The 19,785-nt window shown below is 48.1% G+C and overlaps 1 protein-coding gene across 1 annotated transcript in view; it reads right to left on the reverse strand.

Moving 5' to 3' along the window:
• Positions 1–19,785, reverse strand: part of USP7 (ubiquitin specific peptidase 7) — a 55,838-nt gene continuing 36,053 nt past the window's right edge. Inside the window, exons 7-31 of the mRNA XM_059895882.1 lie at positions 19,392–19,522; positions 18,561–18,615; positions 17,463–17,543; positions 17,272–17,362; positions 14,921–15,003; positions 12,936–13,045; positions 11,442–11,598; positions 10,534–10,678; positions 10,130–10,260; positions 9,333–9,467; positions 8,853–8,954; positions 8,538–8,643; positions 7,663–7,755; positions 7,505–7,572; positions 7,068–7,168; positions 6,047–6,200; positions 5,368–5,435; positions 4,785–4,893; positions 4,613–4,690; positions 3,792–3,892; positions 2,913–3,012; positions 1,337–1,456; positions 1,111–1,182; positions 893–983; positions 1–578 (exon numbers count right to left, since the gene is read on the reverse strand). Coding sequence (XP_059751865.1) covers positions 472–578; positions 893–983; positions 1,111–1,182; positions 1,337–1,456; positions 2,913–3,012; positions 3,792–3,892; positions 4,613–4,690; positions 4,785–4,893; positions 5,368–5,435; positions 6,047–6,200; positions 7,068–7,168; positions 7,505–7,572; positions 7,663–7,755; positions 8,538–8,643; positions 8,853–8,954; positions 9,333–9,467; positions 10,130–10,260; positions 10,534–10,678; positions 11,442–11,598; positions 12,936–13,045; positions 14,921–15,003; positions 17,272–17,362; positions 17,463–17,543; positions 18,561–18,615; positions 19,392–19,522 — 2,589 coding nt within the window. The 3' untranslated portion in view covers positions 1–471. The remainder of the gene's footprint in view (positions 579–892; positions 984–1,110; positions 1,183–1,336; positions 1,457–2,912; positions 3,013–3,791; positions 3,893–4,612; positions 4,691–4,784; positions 4,894–5,367; positions 5,436–6,046; positions 6,201–7,067; positions 7,169–7,504; positions 7,573–7,662; positions 7,756–8,537; positions 8,644–8,852; positions 8,955–9,332; positions 9,468–10,129; positions 10,261–10,533; positions 10,679–11,441; positions 11,599–12,935; positions 13,046–14,920; positions 15,004–17,271; positions 17,363–17,462; positions 17,544–18,560; positions 18,616–19,391; positions 19,523–19,785) is intronic.

Genomic DNA, 19,785 nt, shown 5'->3' on the forward strand with positions numbered 1-19,785 from the left:
TGAAGGAAAGAGCGCTATTTATTAGGTTGTGAGTTTCTCTGTTTCGCCTTTACAGATGCACAAAAGGTCATTGAAAGTATAATTGAGGGAAAGACGTCAGACGAGCCTAAACAGAAGACTTACTAGCTGTGGGGCTGGCGGCCGGGCCCCGGGGTGGGGGGACAGCCGAGCCTGTCCAGCGCCGCGCCCGCCGGCTGTTCCCCGACACGCTGACAGCGCCTTGCATCGTGGTTACCATAAAATAACTCTCATTGGCATCCAAGCTTTATAAAAACACCTTCATTTTGCTCAAAAAGGGCAATCAATAGATACAGAGAAGCCAAACTGAACAGCCTCAACAAAATAAAATTAACACCAGCAGCAAATCCTCTTGCTGAAGACTTGGGACAGTGCTCGCGCACCAGAGTTCTTGGCTGTTGTTAAAGGGCACACCCACCGCGGTCCGCCTCGCCCGCCCGCCAGGGGAGGAAGTCAGTTATGGATTTTAATGGCCTTTTCCAGGTATGTGTAGCGACTCCTCTTTGGGGCTTTGTTGAAGTGGTCGAGCCCTAGCCAAGGCCGAGGGTGAGACATGTTACCTGGCGGGGAGAGAAAGCAACTGAGACCACAGAGCCCAGGCTTGGGCCCCCGGAGCGAGGGCACCTGCATCCCCAACCGAGGTCTCAGGGCTCCCAATGGCGGCACCGTCTCCCCTGGGACCTTAGTTTTTTGGGCCATTGTGTGATGCCTGCCAAGTTCATCGGTTACAGGCTGCCGTTCCTCCCTGTTCTACAGATGAGGAAAACAAGGCCGAATCTCCCAGCTGGAGAAATACAAGGCCGCCACTTGAACCCAGGGCTGCCGGCCTCCCGGCCACTTACTACCTGCTTCTTCACTGTGGGAGGGCTCTTACCAGGCTGAGGTTCAAAGTCTTTCAAGTTTACTTCATACTCATCTTCATTTATGTACTGGTGTCGGCCCATCATCACAATGGCAAATTTAAACTGAGAGACAAAAACCGAAAACGCCATTAATTCCAAACACTAGCAAAGCTCACACCTCTGGCAAAAAAAGTCAAGACTTTAGCATCCCGCCCGACAAATTACTCACAAGTATCCAAGAAGCGCGTACCTTTTCAAACTCCTTTTCCTGGATGTCTAGCAGACTCTGAATCCGCTTCATCACTTCTCTGAAATGCTCGCCCTGCGAACGACAAAGGGCGCGTGTGCTCACACAGCTCATGCCCTCCTGTGCCGCCGCCCCGGGGAAGGAACCCCGCTGGGCAACACTAACCCAGAGCGCGAGCGCCCAGGCCCCGACCCGAGACGCTCAGCCTCTTAGCAGAAGGACGCCTCACCTGGTGTATCCTCAGCAAGAACGGGATCCCGAACGTCCCAAACACCTCTTTGTGGAAATGCGCCACTGTGATCAGCATCTCATTTTCCTTATCTATGTCTACCTGGTCCAAAGGTATCTCCTGGGACACACGTTTTTAACACAAGGGGTTGAGAAATTCAGTTAACGCAAACACAGCGCCACATTTTAATTCTTAATTCTTACTCGCTCCTCCAACAAGGGAAGCTAGGTCAGATTTTTGCCAAAATGTCATGTTTGGGGCTTGTTAGAATAATTAGAGTTTAGAGCCAGGAGAAATATCTAAGCTTATAAGAAAACTCTGGGGACTTCCCTGGTGGCACAGTGGTTAAGAATCCGCCTGCCAACGCAGGGGACACCGGTTCGAGCCCTGGTCCGGGAAGATCCCACATGCCGCGGAGCAACTAAGCCCGTGCACCACAACTACTGAGCCTGCACTCTACAGCCCGCGAGCCACAACTACTGAGCCCGCATGCCACAACTACTGAAGCCTGCACGCCTAGAGCCCATGCTCTGCAACAAGAGAAGCCACTTCAATGAGAAGCCCGCGCACCGCAACGAAGAGAAGCCCCCGCTCACTGCAACCAGAGAAAGCGCGCACACAGCAACAAAGACCCAACGCAGCCAAAAATAAAAATAAATAAATTTATATATTAAAAAAAAGAATCCGCCTGCCCATGCAGGGGACACGGGTTCGAGCCCTGGTCCAGGAAGATCCCACATGCTGTGGAGCAACTTAGCCCGTGCGCCACAACTACTGAGCCTGTGCTCTAGAGCGCATGAGCCACAACTACCGAAGCCTGCGCGCCTAGAGCCCGTGCTCCACAACAAGAGAAGCCACCGCAACGAGAAGCCCGCGCACCGCAACGAAGACCCAACGTGGCCAAAAATAAATAAATAAATTTAAAAGAAAGAAAACTTTTTAAAAAACAAAAATTTATTTATTTATTTGGCTACATTAGGTTTTCGTTGCGTCACGTGGGATCTAGTTTCCGGACCAGGGATTGAACCCGGGCCCCCTGCATTGGGAAGGCGGACCCTTAGCCACCGGACCACCAGGGGAGTCCCAAAACTCTGGGTTTTAAGAGACCAAATAATGAGTTGTTCCAGTTACTGTGGAAAACTCAGCAATTTTAAAATCAACAGGGACCCAGTCTCTGACTAGATGTGCTTGATGATCCATACTTAAAATTAATTTCTAAGGCCAAATAAGTGCGGTATGTGGAGTAGTAGAGAGTAGAAGGGTGGCTGTCGGAAGCCGGGGTGAGAGGCTCAGTGAAGCAGATGGATGGCGGTGAGGATTGTCCGACAACGTGAATGTGCTCACACTACTGAACAGTACATTTTAGGTTAGGTCTATTTTATCATAATAAAACATTCAATTTGTCAAAATCTGGCAGAATTAAACTAATCTCAGGGGTCACTTCATCTACCGGTACACAAACAAAACGACAGCCACTCCCAGGAGCTGCCGCACTGCCTGAATAAGCTGCGGGCGGCCGCCCCACCTGCCAGGGCTCAGGAACCCTCCTCCCTGGTGCAGCCAGAGGAACGCTTACCTCTATTCGAAACGTTCGACTTGTCGCAGGAGATAAACATTCTAGTAGTTCGTCTTCTTGATGCACACCAATAATTTTGTAGCTTACGATTTCTAGCAGCCTGTGCAGAACAAGGAAGAACGTGAACTATATACATTCATTCTAGAAAAAAAACCTTCTAGAAAACTATTCGTCAGTCATTTTATTACAAAGCTACGAAGACTCGCTTGTCTTCTTACGAAGATTTGAAATGTCAAAAGCAGGTATCCTTGGGGAGCAGACAGAACACTGGCCGGAGACCCCCTTGGAGCGTGTGTACATCTTTCTTGCTATGGTTCCAAACTGGGCAGGGCTTGTGAAATGTTTCTCACCCTTTAGATAACAAAGGCCTCATTCTTTTATTAATTTTGTAAAGAAAACATTCTGGGAACCAAGTAGCCCCAAGGGCTGTTCCATCCTACGAGCTGACCGTAAGACAAGGTGATAAGATTAGCACCCGACTCTCTGAAATAAAAACTGAACATCAAATCTGGGGCTTCTTTCTGTGGCCTGAACACTGGCGAAAACAGATGAGAAGTGACCAGCTTTCTCAGACACAATATCAAGGCCCACGTTTTCCAGCTTCAGCTCATCAGTCTGCTTGAATCACTCTTCCTCTGCTTGGCTTTTCTACCTGAATCTCCCTTTTGCACTACTGCTAATTAATATCCGGAGACACAGGGAGGGAAGACGGGCCAAAAAAAAAAGGTTAAATGTGAAGTATTTATAGAAAGTGTTGCAAAGTATGGGCTGAAAGATGAGCATGGCAACTACGGCGGGGGGTGCGGGGGGCACTGCGCAAGTCCAGGGCCAGGCCAGGGCTGCCCCCGCCTCTACCTACGGGGTTCGGGAAATACTCGCCTAAGTTTCCCTGATGCCTTCTCGCCGAGCTCCACAGCCTTTTTACATTCCTCTAACAGGTCCCGGACACACCCGTGCTTGTCTGGATATAGTGTTATTTCCTAAGAAACAACAAGATGAAGGCTATACAGAAAACAGGACACACGCAGGGCCTGCTTGGGCCCCTCCCCGCCGACCATCACTCAGACCACCTGCCCAAGCCTGGGAGCCGCCCCACACTGCGGGGAGTCTAAGAAATGCCATTTTGAGGCAAAAAGCTCGCCACTCACAGCACAGCTTCTCAGGAATTTCTCCCCCTGAAAGGTCACTAAGAGGCTGTCCAATTCTCAGCATGGTGAGACAGAGGACAAGGACCAGGGGGGACTGTGTCATTTCAGCCTGACAGCTGCACACAGGTGACAACATGGATGGCACATGTCCCAGATTTCCTCTCAATACCGGTAGAGCTAGAAAGGTGAACGACTTGGGTGTCTGAGTAGGCACAGACTTTCCAGAAGAACCACTTAACGTGAGGCTGTGTCATCTGCAAAGGGCCCAGCGGAGTTGCCGCCGGCTCCAAGGCCAAGCAGCAAGGTCCCAATCAGTCGGAAAGGGTCTCCCTGACACTGTCATTCTGCCTGAAGCCTCAGAGGTGGCGGCGGGGGCCGGGTGGACAGAGCTCATCCCCCCACCGGGGTTCTCAAACTCTCGAGCCGAGCCGCTAACACACGCTACCGCTTAGGGAGCTTTCTTTGGTTGTTTTAGTTTTCAAGGTCTCGGGAGAGAGATACAATATACAAGATGCAATAGAAATAAACACTCATACCATGGAAAAAACTCACCTCTTCCCTAAATTGGCTGTTTAACCATATACACTTAAAACTTCGCCTGTTCTCAAAGTCTGTGATTTTCATCTTAAGCTATTGAGAAAAGAGAGACTCATTTTAGATATGCTTCCACAGAAACCCGAGCCTTCTCCTTATTACCCACGGTTACATTAATTTGGACTCATACCTGCTGATAGTAAAGTTTCTTAGGTTGTCTAGGCTTGAAGAACTGTAGAAGATCTCTTAAAGTACCTTCATAATTATGTCTAAGAGGATTACCTGGGCCATCCCTATAACTACACAAGAAAACAGCATATAAATAAAAGACTTATTTGCCTAAAACAAATATCCGTAAGCGAGCACAAAAGCAAACCCCTGGCCTGACACCTAGACTTGAAATTTGGACTATGACTACTCCTGTCCCCAGGTCCTAAGTCCCTGCGTCTGTCACACCTCAACACTCTCTGCAAGGGTGACACGGCACACAGAAGCCGGGCTGGGCCAGGCCCAGCCGGACACATGGGAGGGAGGTGTGTGGATGAGGTCTCTAGAGTAAGCCTGGCTTTAGATGAGGCTGCCAATTATTTTGACGTCTTGGAGTAGCGTGGTCAAGATGTGAGTGGTGACAATTCTATATCTGAAACTAAGCAAGAAATGGCATGTCGGGTGAGGTGGCCGGCTACTTATTACATTAGTTTGGAGATGTTTGGATGAACTATGGAACACATGCAGTCAAGACCAAACACTGGGCATCTGTGAGCGTGGCTCACCCTTGAGACTTGAAGAACTGGAGCAGCATCGGGTCGGTGTTGAGCCTCTGAGCAACTGTCTTTGCCACCTGGGGAGGGAGGGCCAGAGTCAGAGGGCAAGGTTCACATCCGGGGAACAAACGGAAACTTGCTGATACACTTTATCACTGATTATTTGCTTAGTGCTCCTAAAGAAACCTGTTATAAGCAGCCTGAATTTAAATGCCCCGGAAAGTTACCATCTAACAGGAATAAACTATATTCCTTAGTATATTACCACAGGAGCAGCGTGTCTGAGGAAGAAAACCTTTTAAAGTGTTTCTCACTTTCACTGGGGAGGTCTGTCTGTAGATTTATTTCCTGAAGACTTTAATGGTTCACACTTGGCATGTTACAACTGAAGCAAAGTTGCTGTTAAAACTATGATCTCTGAAAGCAACTTATGCCAGGGGTCAAGAGGATTTCGAAGAGCAAGAAGACACGGCGGAGGGTGGGGGAAGGGGAGTGAGGGGAGAAGAGCTTCCGGTCCCCTGGCAACGTCAACACCAACCCACTTGCGTCAAGGACCTCCCCAGACAGTGGACTGCGACCCCTCCCCCAGGACCAAATCCATTACACAGCCGCATCAGCAAGCTTTTTAAAAAAGAGCTTGGTCTTTCTGCTGTCGAATCTGAAGGGAAAAGAGCATTTTATCAAATACCTGAAAATAATTCATTCTATTTGATAATGTAACCACAAATCCAGGATCATTGGGGATTGTTTTATCACAGAAAATCACATCGACACGGTGGTAGAGATCTCTGAAATATTCCTTTGCAGTGGGTAATTCACTGTTATCATTTTCGGGGTCATCCCTGGGGGGAAAAACACAGACAATCAAAGTCCAGGCCAGGGTTCGGGCATCATCTCCCAAGTAACAGTGACGCTGAGCACTGTGGATCTAAACTCAGGTTAGCATTTCCCGATGCTGGGAGCCTGCCCGGCTACCAGGCAAAGGCGATCGTGCACAGAAGGTGTGCGCCGAGCCACGCGCAGGGCTGGCTGCTTTCCGTTCCCGAGCTCGCTCCCGAAACAGAGCAGCGCCCTCTCGTTCCGCAGACAAGGGAGAGGACTCAGGATGCGCTGCGGGGCCCACCCTGCTGGCTGTGCTGAGTCTACTCCCCGACCGGGACTTGGCAGGTTATCACTTTCCTGCGAAGGCTGCAGGACCGGGTCGTCGCTAAACCTGAAATATTTACTGCCTGGCCCTTAAACAAGAGGTCTGCCACCCCTGCTCTTGGCCACCGGGCCCTGCAGCCTCCGTGTGGCCAGTGTTCAGGGCTGCCCTGCCCAGGCAAGACGGCTTCCAGAGCAAGGAAAAGGCCGAGTGCATCATCAGGCTGCCTTCAGACTGCACACCTGCTGGCTTCCATGCACACAGATTTAAGTGATTACCCAAGTAGGTGCATTCTAAGAATTTCATGTTTTCAAGGAAAGAAAACAACCTTGCTATTCCCTAAAGACCTTTGCCCTCCTGCTAATAGTTGTCATGCTCGCTGTAGACATTTTTGGGAAATAAAAGCATTCAATGAGGAAAATGTTTGCCACCCCTAATTCCAAAACCCAGAGAAGGCCAACTGCTGTCAACGTCAAACAAAACGTGACTCAGGGTCTAGAGAATCATTTCCTGGTTCTAGGACTTCTGGTTTTAGTACAAAGAGATAACTTCAAAAAGTACGTACTTCTGAAACACTATAATGTCACCATCCATTAGCTCATCAAGGGCTTTATCAAGAGACACGTCATAGTCCTGAATTCTCTCTGTTAAATTCGGTTTAACTTCCTACAGTAAAAGAAAGGACACGGTTAACAATGCAACGTCTGTCCAATGTTTAATATGGCCACACACTGTATGTATTTTCTCTATACCCAATTCCATCAGCCCTACATTTTGAATAAATAGTAGGAAATACTAGTAATAAGGATATAATAATCACTGACCCTAAAGAGGGAAACATCAAACATCAGAAATGTACAGAGAGGATCCTGACTCAGGATCACCCGAGGCCCCACTTAGCTGTGGTCTTGACACAACAAATGCAGGGCTAGCAAAGAAGCAGAAGAAGTCCTCCCCAAACCACTAACCATGTGCTGATTACAGAAAAATAAGGATCCAAACCTCATAGAGGATAAGACTAGTATCTTGGATAAATCCTGCTCTGTCACACATAACTGGGAGCAAGTCACCTAGGTTCAAGAAAAATGAAGAATTTCAAAGCCGTGATACACTGAGACTTTGGCAAAATCAGCTCAGAAGGTGAGTGCTGCCAGACTTACGTATTTTACAGGATATTGGTGTGTAGATATGCCCACAGTAATTCAAGCTCCGTGTTTTGGGATCGTACATCTTCAAAAATAACATCACATCATCTACAAGGTTAATAAACAGGCTTTGTTAGGATCTTCTGGTCAGTGCAAAGTTAAGAAATAGCAACTGAAATGACACCTTAGGGCACCTAAAAGTTACTGTGTGCAATGAAGTTTGTTAAGAGGCTGATCCTAGGTCTGAGGCATCATTTCAAACCTCAAACCCATGGGAAACACTGCATTTGAAGCAGGAAAGATGAGAATGAGTGCACAGAATTTAGGAAACCTAGTTTTAAGACCTGGTACTCGCTAGCAGAGTGTTTTACCATGGAAGTATCTGTTAAAAGGTTGTGTCTGTGTCTTTGCCGGAGAAGTGACCACTTGAAGTAATACAAATAAGCAATCTTGGACCCACCTGTTTTGTAAATAAAGTTGCGCTGGAAGACAGTTCTTTTACCTAATCTCTATAGCCGCTTAGTAGCTACAATAGCAGGCAGAGGCGGTATGGCCCACAAAGTATGAAATATTCACTATCTGGCCCTTGACAGCAACCCCTGCTCTACACCATCTGTCAAGTATATACAAGACCAGCGTGATTAGCAAAACATGGAACGTGCTGGACTCCACGCTGCTGCCACTTTCTCACCTGCCAGGACGCTACAACCCACAGTCAGTCTGATTTGACTTCATCAAGAAGCCTTGAACACGGTGGATGTTTCGCGAGCATTTTGGGGATTAACAAGATTTCTTTGCAAGGGAAGAACACTTAACCCTGTGCGTTTAGAACGACACTCCGGGAATAAAACTCCACTCTCTGGAGGTGCTGGGCTGGGGGAGGCACTCACGATCTTTATCAAACTTGGGTAACGTTGCTCCACTAGCAGCCAGCTCCGGATCAACTGTTTCCAGGAATATTGTCCAAGGGTTTTCATTATCACTGAGTTCAATCATCTATTCCCAAAAGAGATGCTGGGCTTAGAAGATTTTAATGGCTAAGTGAGAGTGAAAAACTGTATCAAGTACTGAAGACAAGATCCAACTCTATGTAACTGGACCGAGGGGGAGACCGCAGGGCACGCGGTGCCTGCCGCGCACGCCCAGACCAGCCCAGACCAGCCCAGACCAGCCCAGACCAGACCAGACCAGACCTCCACACTCACCGTCTTGCTGCCGTCGGCCTCGTTATCCAGCATGGCCGGTCGTTTGGTGCCATTGCTCCTCGCCTGCATGGGCCACAGTCGAATCTGATCTTGTGGAAATCCCTGGAAAGAATTACAGTTAAATTAATCAAAGCAAAATCAGCTTATATTTTAATTCTACATCAAGGTAATGATTCTATGATTATAAGGGGAAAAAAATCATGATTACAGCTCTCCCTGCTGGTGTGGGCAACAGTGACCTGGCCTTCGGGATCTCTGGTGTCCCAGAACTTCAAGCCCATTTTACCAAGGGGGAGGCGGGGGGAGGAAGGGGAGATGAGGGGAGATGCCAGAGGGCACAACCCGGAAGGGACGGAACTCTGGTCCCAAGCTCACTCTCAGGTGGCGCCTGGACACGGCGCCGGCCTCCAAGGGCAGGACCCTCTAGGGTCCAGCTATGAAAAAGGAGAGAGAACGATCAACAGGAGGACGGGCACGCACCATGGTCTGAGAGAGGTTCTGGACAAACTCAGCAAGCGAGGAGTTTTTCAACACTTTGAACACAGTGTATTTCACTTTTTCTTCATCGTACATATCATTTCCTTGATGGCCACAAAACTGGTCCTCTGCAACAATCTGCAAATAGGCAGGAAAATGCAGAATGGAGTTTACACCACTAACAGACAAAAGAGAACCAGGTCATGCTGATCAAAACCAAGGTTCAAATGCTAAAAATAAAAACAACTAGTCTTTTGCTTTAATGAACCTTCTACAGAAGACCCAAGCAGAAAAGCACCAAAATGACCAAGAACTAAATCAGGTATGAATATTTGGAAACCCTACATATTTCCATGCGGCCATTCTAAGCTCATCCATAAACATCAACTAGAAATCCATCTGGATGGTGATCCCCAAATATTATAAAGCCAGGATGCACATGTACCTTTTTTTCCAGGTAGTCAATCAACTTGTTAAAACAAATGCCTGTTTCCTAACCGCAACCAAAACCACCTGGCAGTCCACCCCCCACCCCCCAGAGCTCTCCCTGCCAGGCCTCATCTGGGTTCTGCTCGCCCTTCCTTCTCTGGTCCCCTGCATGTTTTCTAAACACTAAGACACCGCTGCTCTGGCAGCCTGAGTACCTCTCACATCTAAGCCCATACCCTGAACTGGAAAGAACATTCCCAACGGTGAGGGAACTGGCCTGCAGTTCCTCAGTCGCACGCTCACGGGGCTGCCCAGACCCGCGGCCGACGCCCCGGCCCGCGGAGCAGCTTGACGCCTGCCCGGAGGCTGACCTGCACTTGCATGTAGAGATGCGCTTCCTGCCGCTCCTTCCGCTTCTGCGCCTCGATCCTCTTCTCTTCTTGTAATCGCTCCACCAACTGCTGAGGGATATCATGGTCGGTGACAGCTTGTAAAACCTCACCTGCAGGACAAACACATCTCCCTTCACCTCTGTGCGCTACGTCATCACAAATAAAGCCACCCTCTAAGTAAAATTACTTGGCACCCTGGGTCCACATCCAAACCCGCAAGCCCACTCCGGCTGCTTCTAGATGATGCTGTAAGGCAGCATAAGCAGGGAAGTGTCTGGACAGGTGGCTCTCGCTTAGGCCCACTGTCACGTCGTATGAAATGCCCCAGCGGGCGGGACTCGGGGCCCGGCACAGCGAGGGCACGACGCGCCCGTCCCACTCACTGAGCTTCGACTCCCGGATGTACACCAGCATGTAGGCGTTGGTGCAGTGCCGCACGGAGAGGTCGTCGTCGTGGCCCCCGTAGTTGTGCTCGATGGCCTCCTCCTTCGTACACCTGGACACCACGTCGTCGTCAAACTTGCACCACTGCAACGGGGAGCAGCAGAGACACGGCGCTTGGAGGAGCACACAAGTAGGCGGCGGCGCGACCTGCCTCGGGTGACCCTCACGGAGCTGCCAGCACTTCCGCCGCCCACACCCCACACTCCGGAGAACTGCTAACACCCGTCCACGGGCAATTTCTGTCATGTACTCAAACAGCCTATGCTGAAGCTTAGGCTCCATCTCTGCCCACCGCGGATGGAGTCGTTTTAAATGGCACTAACCCTACAGTTACAGGTTCCTCATCTGGTGCCACGAGGGTCCCGCCTTCAAATCCCCTCAGCACGAGCTGGGCGGGCTCCACCTTGGCTCTGCTCCTCACTGGCCCTGTGGCCCTGGACACAGACCCCGAGACCCCCATCTGCTCCTCCTGGTGAGGATCACGGGATGGGATCCACGTGAACCAGGCCAAGACGGCACGTTACATTGCGCGGGTAACGAGGCACGTGCAATAACACACAACCAGTGCAGGCCCACGAGCGCGGGCCACAGGTGATTATTCGAAGTGGAAGCTAAGTGCCTCATGGTAGACGTAAAGGGATCCTGCAAGGTCCAACGTCCAATACTAATAACGAGATGTATATATCAAGTACAATCATAATTTACTATCCACCTTTAGAAGTATCAGGAACATACAGACACAGAGGCCAAGAAGGGATCCTTCGCTATCAAGGCCAAGTCTGAAGCTGAGTGTCACTGAATTCCCTACAAAGCATCACATCTACCCCACCCCCTCCCCAGCACTTACTTTGCCATCCCCTTTGGGGTTTAGATAAACCACATAATGTCCACCATGATTATCTCCACTATGAACCAGGACTGCATGAAGAATGTAATTTGCAGGGTCTTTAGGATCCGTTTTTTGCAAAAATTCATCAAGTGGTAGCTGTTCGGGGAACTCAAACCTATTTAAAATAAAAACATTTTAAGAGAAATCCAGGTTTCATTTACTCGTAAAATATTTCACCTTTAGGCTTTATTCCTTGCTAGACCTTCTAACTCATTGGCTCCTCTTTACTTGGAAAGGGCAGCTCCTACTCATCACAACAAATTATTCACACGTCAACAAAATCTGAAGCTTGATTTGAGAAAAATACCTATAAAGCACTGACACACCTAACGGAATTTTAAATTCCAGGATATTACATAACAGTCAGTCTTGTGACAAAAACACACTGACTTTTCTAGGATGTGGATATTTCCAAATGTTGTCATGAACGGGGGGGGCCGGCCTTGAGAGGCAGGAAGAGCGGGAGGTGGAGGCAGGAAGAGCGGGAGGTGGGTGCAGGAGGACCGTGGTGCCGAGCAGAGCACGAGCCTGGGCGTGGAGGGGCAGCTGCCACCCGGCACGGCCCTTGGGAACTCAGGCCCGGCACTGCCAAGTGTTCTGAATGCCAGATGCCAGAAATCTGGACTTTTATGTGAAATCTCACGATCTGAAAAAATGTTGGCAACTAATTCCAATAAAAATAGAATGAAAACCAAGGTGAGGACCCAACAAAGCACACCAGCAGGTTGGGCCTAGCTTGCAGGCTGCTGGTCTGTGAGGTCTGCTGTCTCAAGAGACCCCACGGAAAAGGGCAAGAACAGATGAGCAGGCCCGGCTGGTGGCAGGTGATACGATCAAGTCACACTCTCCACCGAGTTTCAGGGGTGACTGACCAACCTCTAGGAGGCTGGTTATTGTCAGGCTGTACCCCCTGACCAAGGAGTACAAAGTTACTGCTCCAACTAATCAGGGTGCAAGTTCTGTCTCCTGAACCAGACAAAGCAGTGTGTGGCAGCAACCTTTTAACTGGTACTTTAAGGATCTAGAAAACACCTGGAATGGGGGACACGCCCACCTACGCCAGCATTCCTGAGGATTCTAGCACATTCTATAAGCCTATGCCAACTGAGAGATAACAACATATTGGAGAATCCTATGTAAACCAATAGAGTAATAATAGCAAATGCCACTTCTGGGGAAACCAAAGCCTGTGCAGCAGAAAGCACCCTCTCCCCCACAGACTTCAGTCTGCCACAGTGTAGACAGAGGGGCTCCCTGAGGAGGAGATACAGAGGAAGCAGCCCCTGAAATTATCCCTTTAAAAGCACAGTTCTTGGGACACCTCGGCAGAGAGGAAACCTAAATAAATCAGAGATGAGACCGAAAACAGAAAAACTAAACAAAGCACTGAGACTAACCCCCTAAATCAGGACGATGGGTAAATCTTAACTCTCACATCCCACTCTAGATTACCTATCGTTGATCTTGATATTTTGGTCCGTCTGAGGGTCATACATAAATCGCATCAGTTGTAGGTGTAACACTGGTGGCAATGTTAGGAATTTCACACCTTTCTCTGCTTCCTGAACATTGAAAAAGAAGCACAGGTTTAGTTTACCTCTACTTATTTCTCGAAGCAACAAATGCAACAGCGTTTCACAGCAAGGGTGGAACACGTTGGGAACTTCTGGTGGGGAGACGGGCACAGGGTGTCTTTAAATGTTCTGTGTGTGTGATTTCCTCTTAGTTTGCATTATACTCTATCTTGATGTCCAGCGACAGGGGAACAGTTAAGTAAATTACGGCTCAGTCACTTGCTGCCCTATTAACACAGTCATTAAACACTACGAAAATTCTGGAGAAACACGGGAAAATCAAATGGAAAAGCAGAGGATTATGATTATGTGAATGAGATGTGCCTATGGACACCGGAACAGAATAAGACGAGCACGGTCTGGGTTGGGAGAACTGCCCGTGACCGCCGTCCTTCCCCGCAAGCACGGTCAGTGCTGACTGGTCACTCCTGCTTCTGAAAACCACTCCGACTCGGTATCAGCAAGGCCCTCTGACCACCGTCCCAGCCTCTGCCCAGGTGTCACCAGCCTCTGGGCCAAAGGACAGCCCCCAACAAGGCCTCTGGAGGAGGGGCCCAGCCTCACTCCTCTCTCCACCTCAGCCAGCTCATTCCTCACTCAAATGAGCCTTTGCCAAAGCCAGTCACCGCCAGGCCATCGGCGGCCCTCAGCACAGCTGTATTTCCTGTCTGGCCCTTCCTTCGGAGCTGTAAACCTTATTTCCAACACTGGCTAGAAAACACCCACCTGGAGGAACTGGTGTCCTCTGTGGCCATGTTCTCTGTTGTACATTAGCATGGTTAAGGGAACTGGGTAGTTCTGGGAAGAAAAACAAAAACCCAGGAACCTACTGCCACACAAAGGAATGGCACGGCTTTAGTACAACTTATAGAGGAATCCTGTTTCTCAGCCACTGTCCATTGAGAGTCTGACTCTAAAATACCTATTGTTCACCCAGAGCCAAAAATATCCAGTGTGGATAAGGGCAATTCTTGTGAGTTGACTCAAGTGTTTCCTAAGCAAATCCAGTGGCATGTTTGCCAAGTAACTTACTGATCTACAAATCAGTGGCCTGACCAAGCAGGAGGACAGCAGGTCTGTGACCCACGGCAAAATGGGCTCACCAGCACCGTGAATTATAAATGTGCGAGCTTGGTAAACCCAGGATGGTCCGAAAAAAATCATAAATCAGTTGAGCCAGTGAGTCAAGGTTATGAGGCTGCAACACAGACCTGGAGGGCTGGGCCCGTGAGGATGCTGCTGACCCCCCAAGCAGCCTGACCAGGCCACAGTCCGCGCCCCTCTATCTGACCGTGCACTGCCGCTTGTCTACAACGCTCACTGTTCTGCCAGAGTTCCTGCGGGGCCATGTGGAAAACAAGCAGGGACACCGAGTGTGGAACAAATAACGGAAAATGCACTCCTCGCTCTGGAAGTCAGGCTCCTCAGAAAACTAACTGACACTCCACTGGGGCGGCGGGGGAGCAAACCACCACCACCAGCCAAAACCAGAGTCCCAGTGACTAAGCAGTTCTATCTGTGACTAGGAGAGACTGAGGGAAGCTCTGGCACAGACACCGGTGAAGTAAGGGGCAGAGTCATGGATGGAACTGGCGGGGGGGGCAGGGGGCACACGTGTCGGGTGATGGTTCTGCCTCTGGTAGCCAGGAGGCACAACACCTTCCCCACCCCTGCCTGTCTACACCAGCGACACGATCAGAGCTCTCTAACACAACATCCAGACAGAAATAAAATCCTTTTGCGTTCTAAACACCAGCGGCATGTGAAAAGATACAAGTGAATGCTTAGTTCACAGTTAAGCAAAGGATGTGAAAACAAAGTGGAAAGATACAGCAGGACACTAGCACACAATCTCCAAGTTACCTGCAAGCCATGCTCCCCGGCATCGTATTTATTGTCACCGTCTAGTTGTTCTACTGCCACGTAGTCCACAAATGATTCAAATACTTTCAAGAGAGAAAGAGAAAAAAGTCAGCCGAAGTTATCACTAAAGCTTTGATTATAACATAGTCAATCAATCAATTCAGGCACGCCAGGGAGGAACGTAAATAACTGTAGCTGTGAGCACAGGTCTACAACTTCACTGATCCAGCAAAAGGTGTGAACTCTTAAGGCCACTGAGGGTGTTACATGATAACATGGAGTCAATGTTTTAATAATCTTCAGTAATGTTAAAGTACAAATTTTAACCCAAACACTTAAAGTCGGTGCAGAAAGAGAGCAGGCATGTGGGAGGCTGGGGTAGGGGAAGAGGGGGAGTTTGGAAGGGGACACGAGCTTCTGCTGTGAGAGGGAGTAAGAGCGGAGGCTCCTGTGCACAGCACGGGGACACGGCTGATAACGCTGCCACGTGTAAGTCAAGTTCATTGACTAGAAGGCAGTCATCCTGTCACAATACCTGAGCGTACCAAATAACCACGATGAACACTTTAAACACCTTACAATCCTGTCACTTAAACCACAATAAAGCTGAAAGGGAAGAAGGAAGAGTCCATCCAAGGATGATAGCCAATGGACCGGGAGGTAGAGTCTAGGAAGAGGTCTACACAGATGCGAAGGGCTCACTGCTGACAAAGGGGCAGCAGAGCACCTTTGGTGCACTCTGACCATAAGCAGAAAGAAACTATTCTGGGTGGACTGTAAATAAACAGAAAAGAGAAAACAGTAACAGATAAGAGAATTATCTTACGACTCCAGCGCAGGTGTTGTTAGACACAAGAAGCAAAGACTGATAACCTGGATTTCACTACAGTTACGACATTCTGTTAACCAAATGGGCGCACCGCAAGAGTGCAAAGGCAAGCCCCATGCCGGGCGGAGAGCCCGAAACCCAGGCGAGCGGTAGCGAGCACAGCCGGTGAAGAACTCGCGCGCCGAGGCCGTGAGGGAGTAACAGGAAGCGCGCTCCCTCCCTTGCGCGGGGCTCCATTACAAGGCCAACAACCGTGTTCACACGCGGGACAACAGGCAGGGCCGGACGTGGCCGCTGAGAGCCCGCCAACGTCCCAGCTCACTGCCTGGACCTTTCAGGCTGCCGCGCAGGGCAGAGAAACCCCAGCGGGCCCCGGAGTCCCCCTGAGACAGGGCGGGGCTTTCAGCGGCCCGAGGCAGCGGCCCCGCGCAGGACAGAGGGCCCCGGGGAGAGCCGCGCGCGAGAGCCCCGGCGACGTGCAGAGGCTCCTCCTGGCCTCGAAGGAATCAGCTATCTCCAAATAACGAAATGTGCCCCGAAACAAAGGTTAAGAATGTCCAATACCCAACAGGATAAAAATCACAACAGCTGGCATCCAATAAAAGATGACCAGACAGGCAAAGAAGCTGGAACTCACAGCCAGAGACGGAAAGTGAATCGATGGAAACAGATCCAGAAATCACGGAATTATTGGACCAGGACATCAAGTTACTACGAACTACATTCCATATGTTCAGGAAGACACCCAAATTGCCAATAAGCATTCAAAAAGGTGAAATCTCCCCAACTTCCAGGGCAATGCAAATTGAACTCAAGATAGCACCATTCTCCCACCAAAACGCCAGTCTGGCGACTGACGGCTCTGGAGTGGATGTGGAACAACTGCTCGCACCCTACTGGTGGAGCAGAAATGGATAAACTGCTGTATCTGCTAAGCTCGACATACACGCAGGCCCTACGAGCCAGCATTCCACTCACCGTAAATGCACCAGGGGTGGACACAAGACCGGCCAACAAGCCTCACGCCTACCAGCCTCACACTGAAAACAACCCAAACACCCATCAAGGAAAGAATGGTTTCCAAACACTTGTGTTATATTCCTAAAGTGGAATACTATAAAACAATGAAAATGACCCATTACTGCTGCTCAATATAAGGATGAAGTGCATGGAGGCAATGCTGAGGAAAAGAAAAGAGAGAACTAGACACATATCCTACACGATCCCATCTACGTAAATATCACAAAACACGCAAAAGTAACCTAGGAAAGAATGTTAGCAGGCCAAACAGTGGTTTCCTGTGAGGAGGGGGAGGCAGTGACCAGGAAGGGCCACCATCTTGCTTTGCAAATGTTCTGTTTCTTGACCCGGGTGGGGTCACCAGACTGTGTTCACTCAGTACCTTCATCATTTGGGCAATTTTCTCTACACTATATTTCAATAAAGACCACTGTGTCAATGAAGCATTATACCAAAACAAATTATGAAAAGGTGGTGGTGCCATTATGTACACAGAACTTACTATTTTTCTTTCCTTTTATACTTAGCTGGATATCATAATAATCTTCTCTTCTATCAGATCGGTAGTCTACTTCTTTACACTGGATATATGACTACAAATAAGGAAAATAAGATGGCTTAAGCATTAACCGTCAAAATATTAGCATGTTTAAAATATTTAAAAATCACTCTTTAAAACTGGTTATCACATACCACCATCTTGCCTCTGAATAACTTAGGTATGGTGCCTTCTACACACGTGCCTTTCATCTTATTTTCCACATTGTCAAGCAACTGGAAGAGAAAGTTTTGGCTTTCAGAAAATGTTATGCTTAATTAACATACAGTAATTTGAAACGTGACTAGGAAATTTCAATGGTCAAAGAAATTCTAGACTATAAATATTATGACCTTTAGCATGCAATTATCAAAAACATACAAAAATCTTCTTCCTTGGTTGGATATTTACAAAAATATCTACATGCAACAGTTGAGATTAACCCTCTATACAGCCTTTGGAATGAATTAGTAATCTGTAGTGCCTTTAGAAGCATTTTTTATATTCATTTTACCTCTGTGGAAAAGCATGTAAATTGAGCACTAAACTTAACTCGTATTGGTCCACACCAAGAGATTAATGAGGTTGAGCCTGTCAACAGGATTGACTGGTTTGTCCATGGATATTTAATGAACTGGATTCAATCCAGCTAGTGCTGCAAAAAAGAAAACACACCTTGCCCAGCCAATCACCTTGAATAGCCATTTCATGTTGTGAGTGTGAGTGTGTGTGTGTGTGTGTGTGTGTGTGTATTTCTTTCATCACAACTGGAAGAGTGGGCGTCTGCTAGTGACTAGAGATGGTCTGGGAGAAGATCACCCACACAGGGGTCTGCCTCAACCACAAGTTTTGTGCCAAGGCGGGGTCTGGGTCTTGTACTACAGAGTAAGAACGGAAGTCACTATTCTAAAGTGAAGTGGGATCATCAGGACAGCTACTCAAGCCAATCTGTTGTTTCTTGGATTAATAACTGCTAATTATGCCAATTTAACAAATTAAAAGTACACTACCTATACTATTCAAATTTACATTTTTCCCTCACACTTCCCTATCAAATAATTTTTCAGTCTTTCTGGTTTTAAACTAGATACATGCTGTCTTTTCTTTCTGGCCTGGTTCTGGTCCTGAACAAAGATGGGCGTAACTGGAATTACAGTGACTGAAGTAGGTCTGAGGTTTTACTTGCTAACAACTTCTGACAGTGCTTCACAATATGAAATGTAAGTAGTAAACAATTACGGCTGAAAACTCACCACTCGACAGAGCTCTTGAACATCATGTTGCATGAAGCTATCTAACGTTTCCCACCTTAGAGAGATAAAATGAATTTATATTTAAACTTCCAGATTTCAAACAAGAGTAAATTGACAAGCAACTCAGACTAAAAAACCGAACCATGGGGCTTCCCTGGTGGCGCAGTGGTTGAGAATCTGCCTGCCAATGCAGGGCACACGGGTTCGAGCCCTGGTCTGGGAAGATCCCACATGCCACGGAGCAACTGGGCCCGTGAGCCACAATTACTGAGCCTGCGCGTCTGGAGCCCGTGCTCCGCAACAAGAGAGGCCGCGATAGTGAGAGGCCCGCGCACCGTGATGAAGAGTGGCCCCTGCTTGCCACAACTAGAGAAAGCCCTCGCACAGAAACGAAGACCCAACACAGCCATAAATAAATAAATAAATAAATTAAAAAAAAAAAAAAAAAAAACCGAACCATGTAATTAGTCATTATTCTTAAATTTTTAAGAAGATTGTAATTCAAAGACAAATTGAATTTTATCCAGACCCCAAAACGTTCACAACTTTATCTTGTTCTGAACATCTTACTGCAAGGGGAGGGGAGGTCGTGTTTGCAAGTAAATGTACAGAAACTTGGAGACCATATGTATCCTTTCCTTGACAGGTAAACCTAAGTGGTGAACTGCTTCTCAAGCAAAATTCTAAAAGCCTCCATTTCCAAAGAGGTCAAACAAAGGACACTGATAAAATGCCCTGACATAATCAAGTGCCTGAGCTCTGCTCTCAACCCTTCCCCGTCCACTAACTCAGCCCTCGAGCAGCAGAATGGACAGGTCTCCCAACACATACCCGAACGACTTGGTCAGCTTCTTTGTTCCTACGGGCTTATCACTGTGCTGTAATTCATAGAACACTCTTTGCAATGCTAAAGGGACGCTTTTGGATGAATCGTCGCCCTCTGTTGGCATCATGTACACAGCCTAAAAGAAATGATTCAGAAATAAAAATGGAATTTTATGTGAAAGTATCATTTCTAACAACACAATGATGAAGGCAGTTGGGTAGGGCTTTTAACTATCCCCCCCAAAGGGTCAAAAGGTCTTTTAAAAATCAAGACAGTGAAAAATGAATTTTAAAAATTACTTAAGGCTCACCATCCAATGAGAACCACTTCTATTTCATACTTCTTAGAGCAGAGCAACATTTTTTTAACTTAACATGACTTTGAACAAAAGAGTTGATG

This window comes from Balaenoptera ricei, chromosome 15, assembly GCF_028023285.1.
Source record: "Balaenoptera ricei isolate mBalRic1 chromosome 15, mBalRic1.hap2, whole genome shotgun sequence".
In the NCBI taxonomy this organism is placed as follows: domain Eukaryota; kingdom Metazoa; phylum Chordata; class Mammalia; order Artiodactyla; family Balaenopteridae; genus Balaenoptera; species Balaenoptera ricei.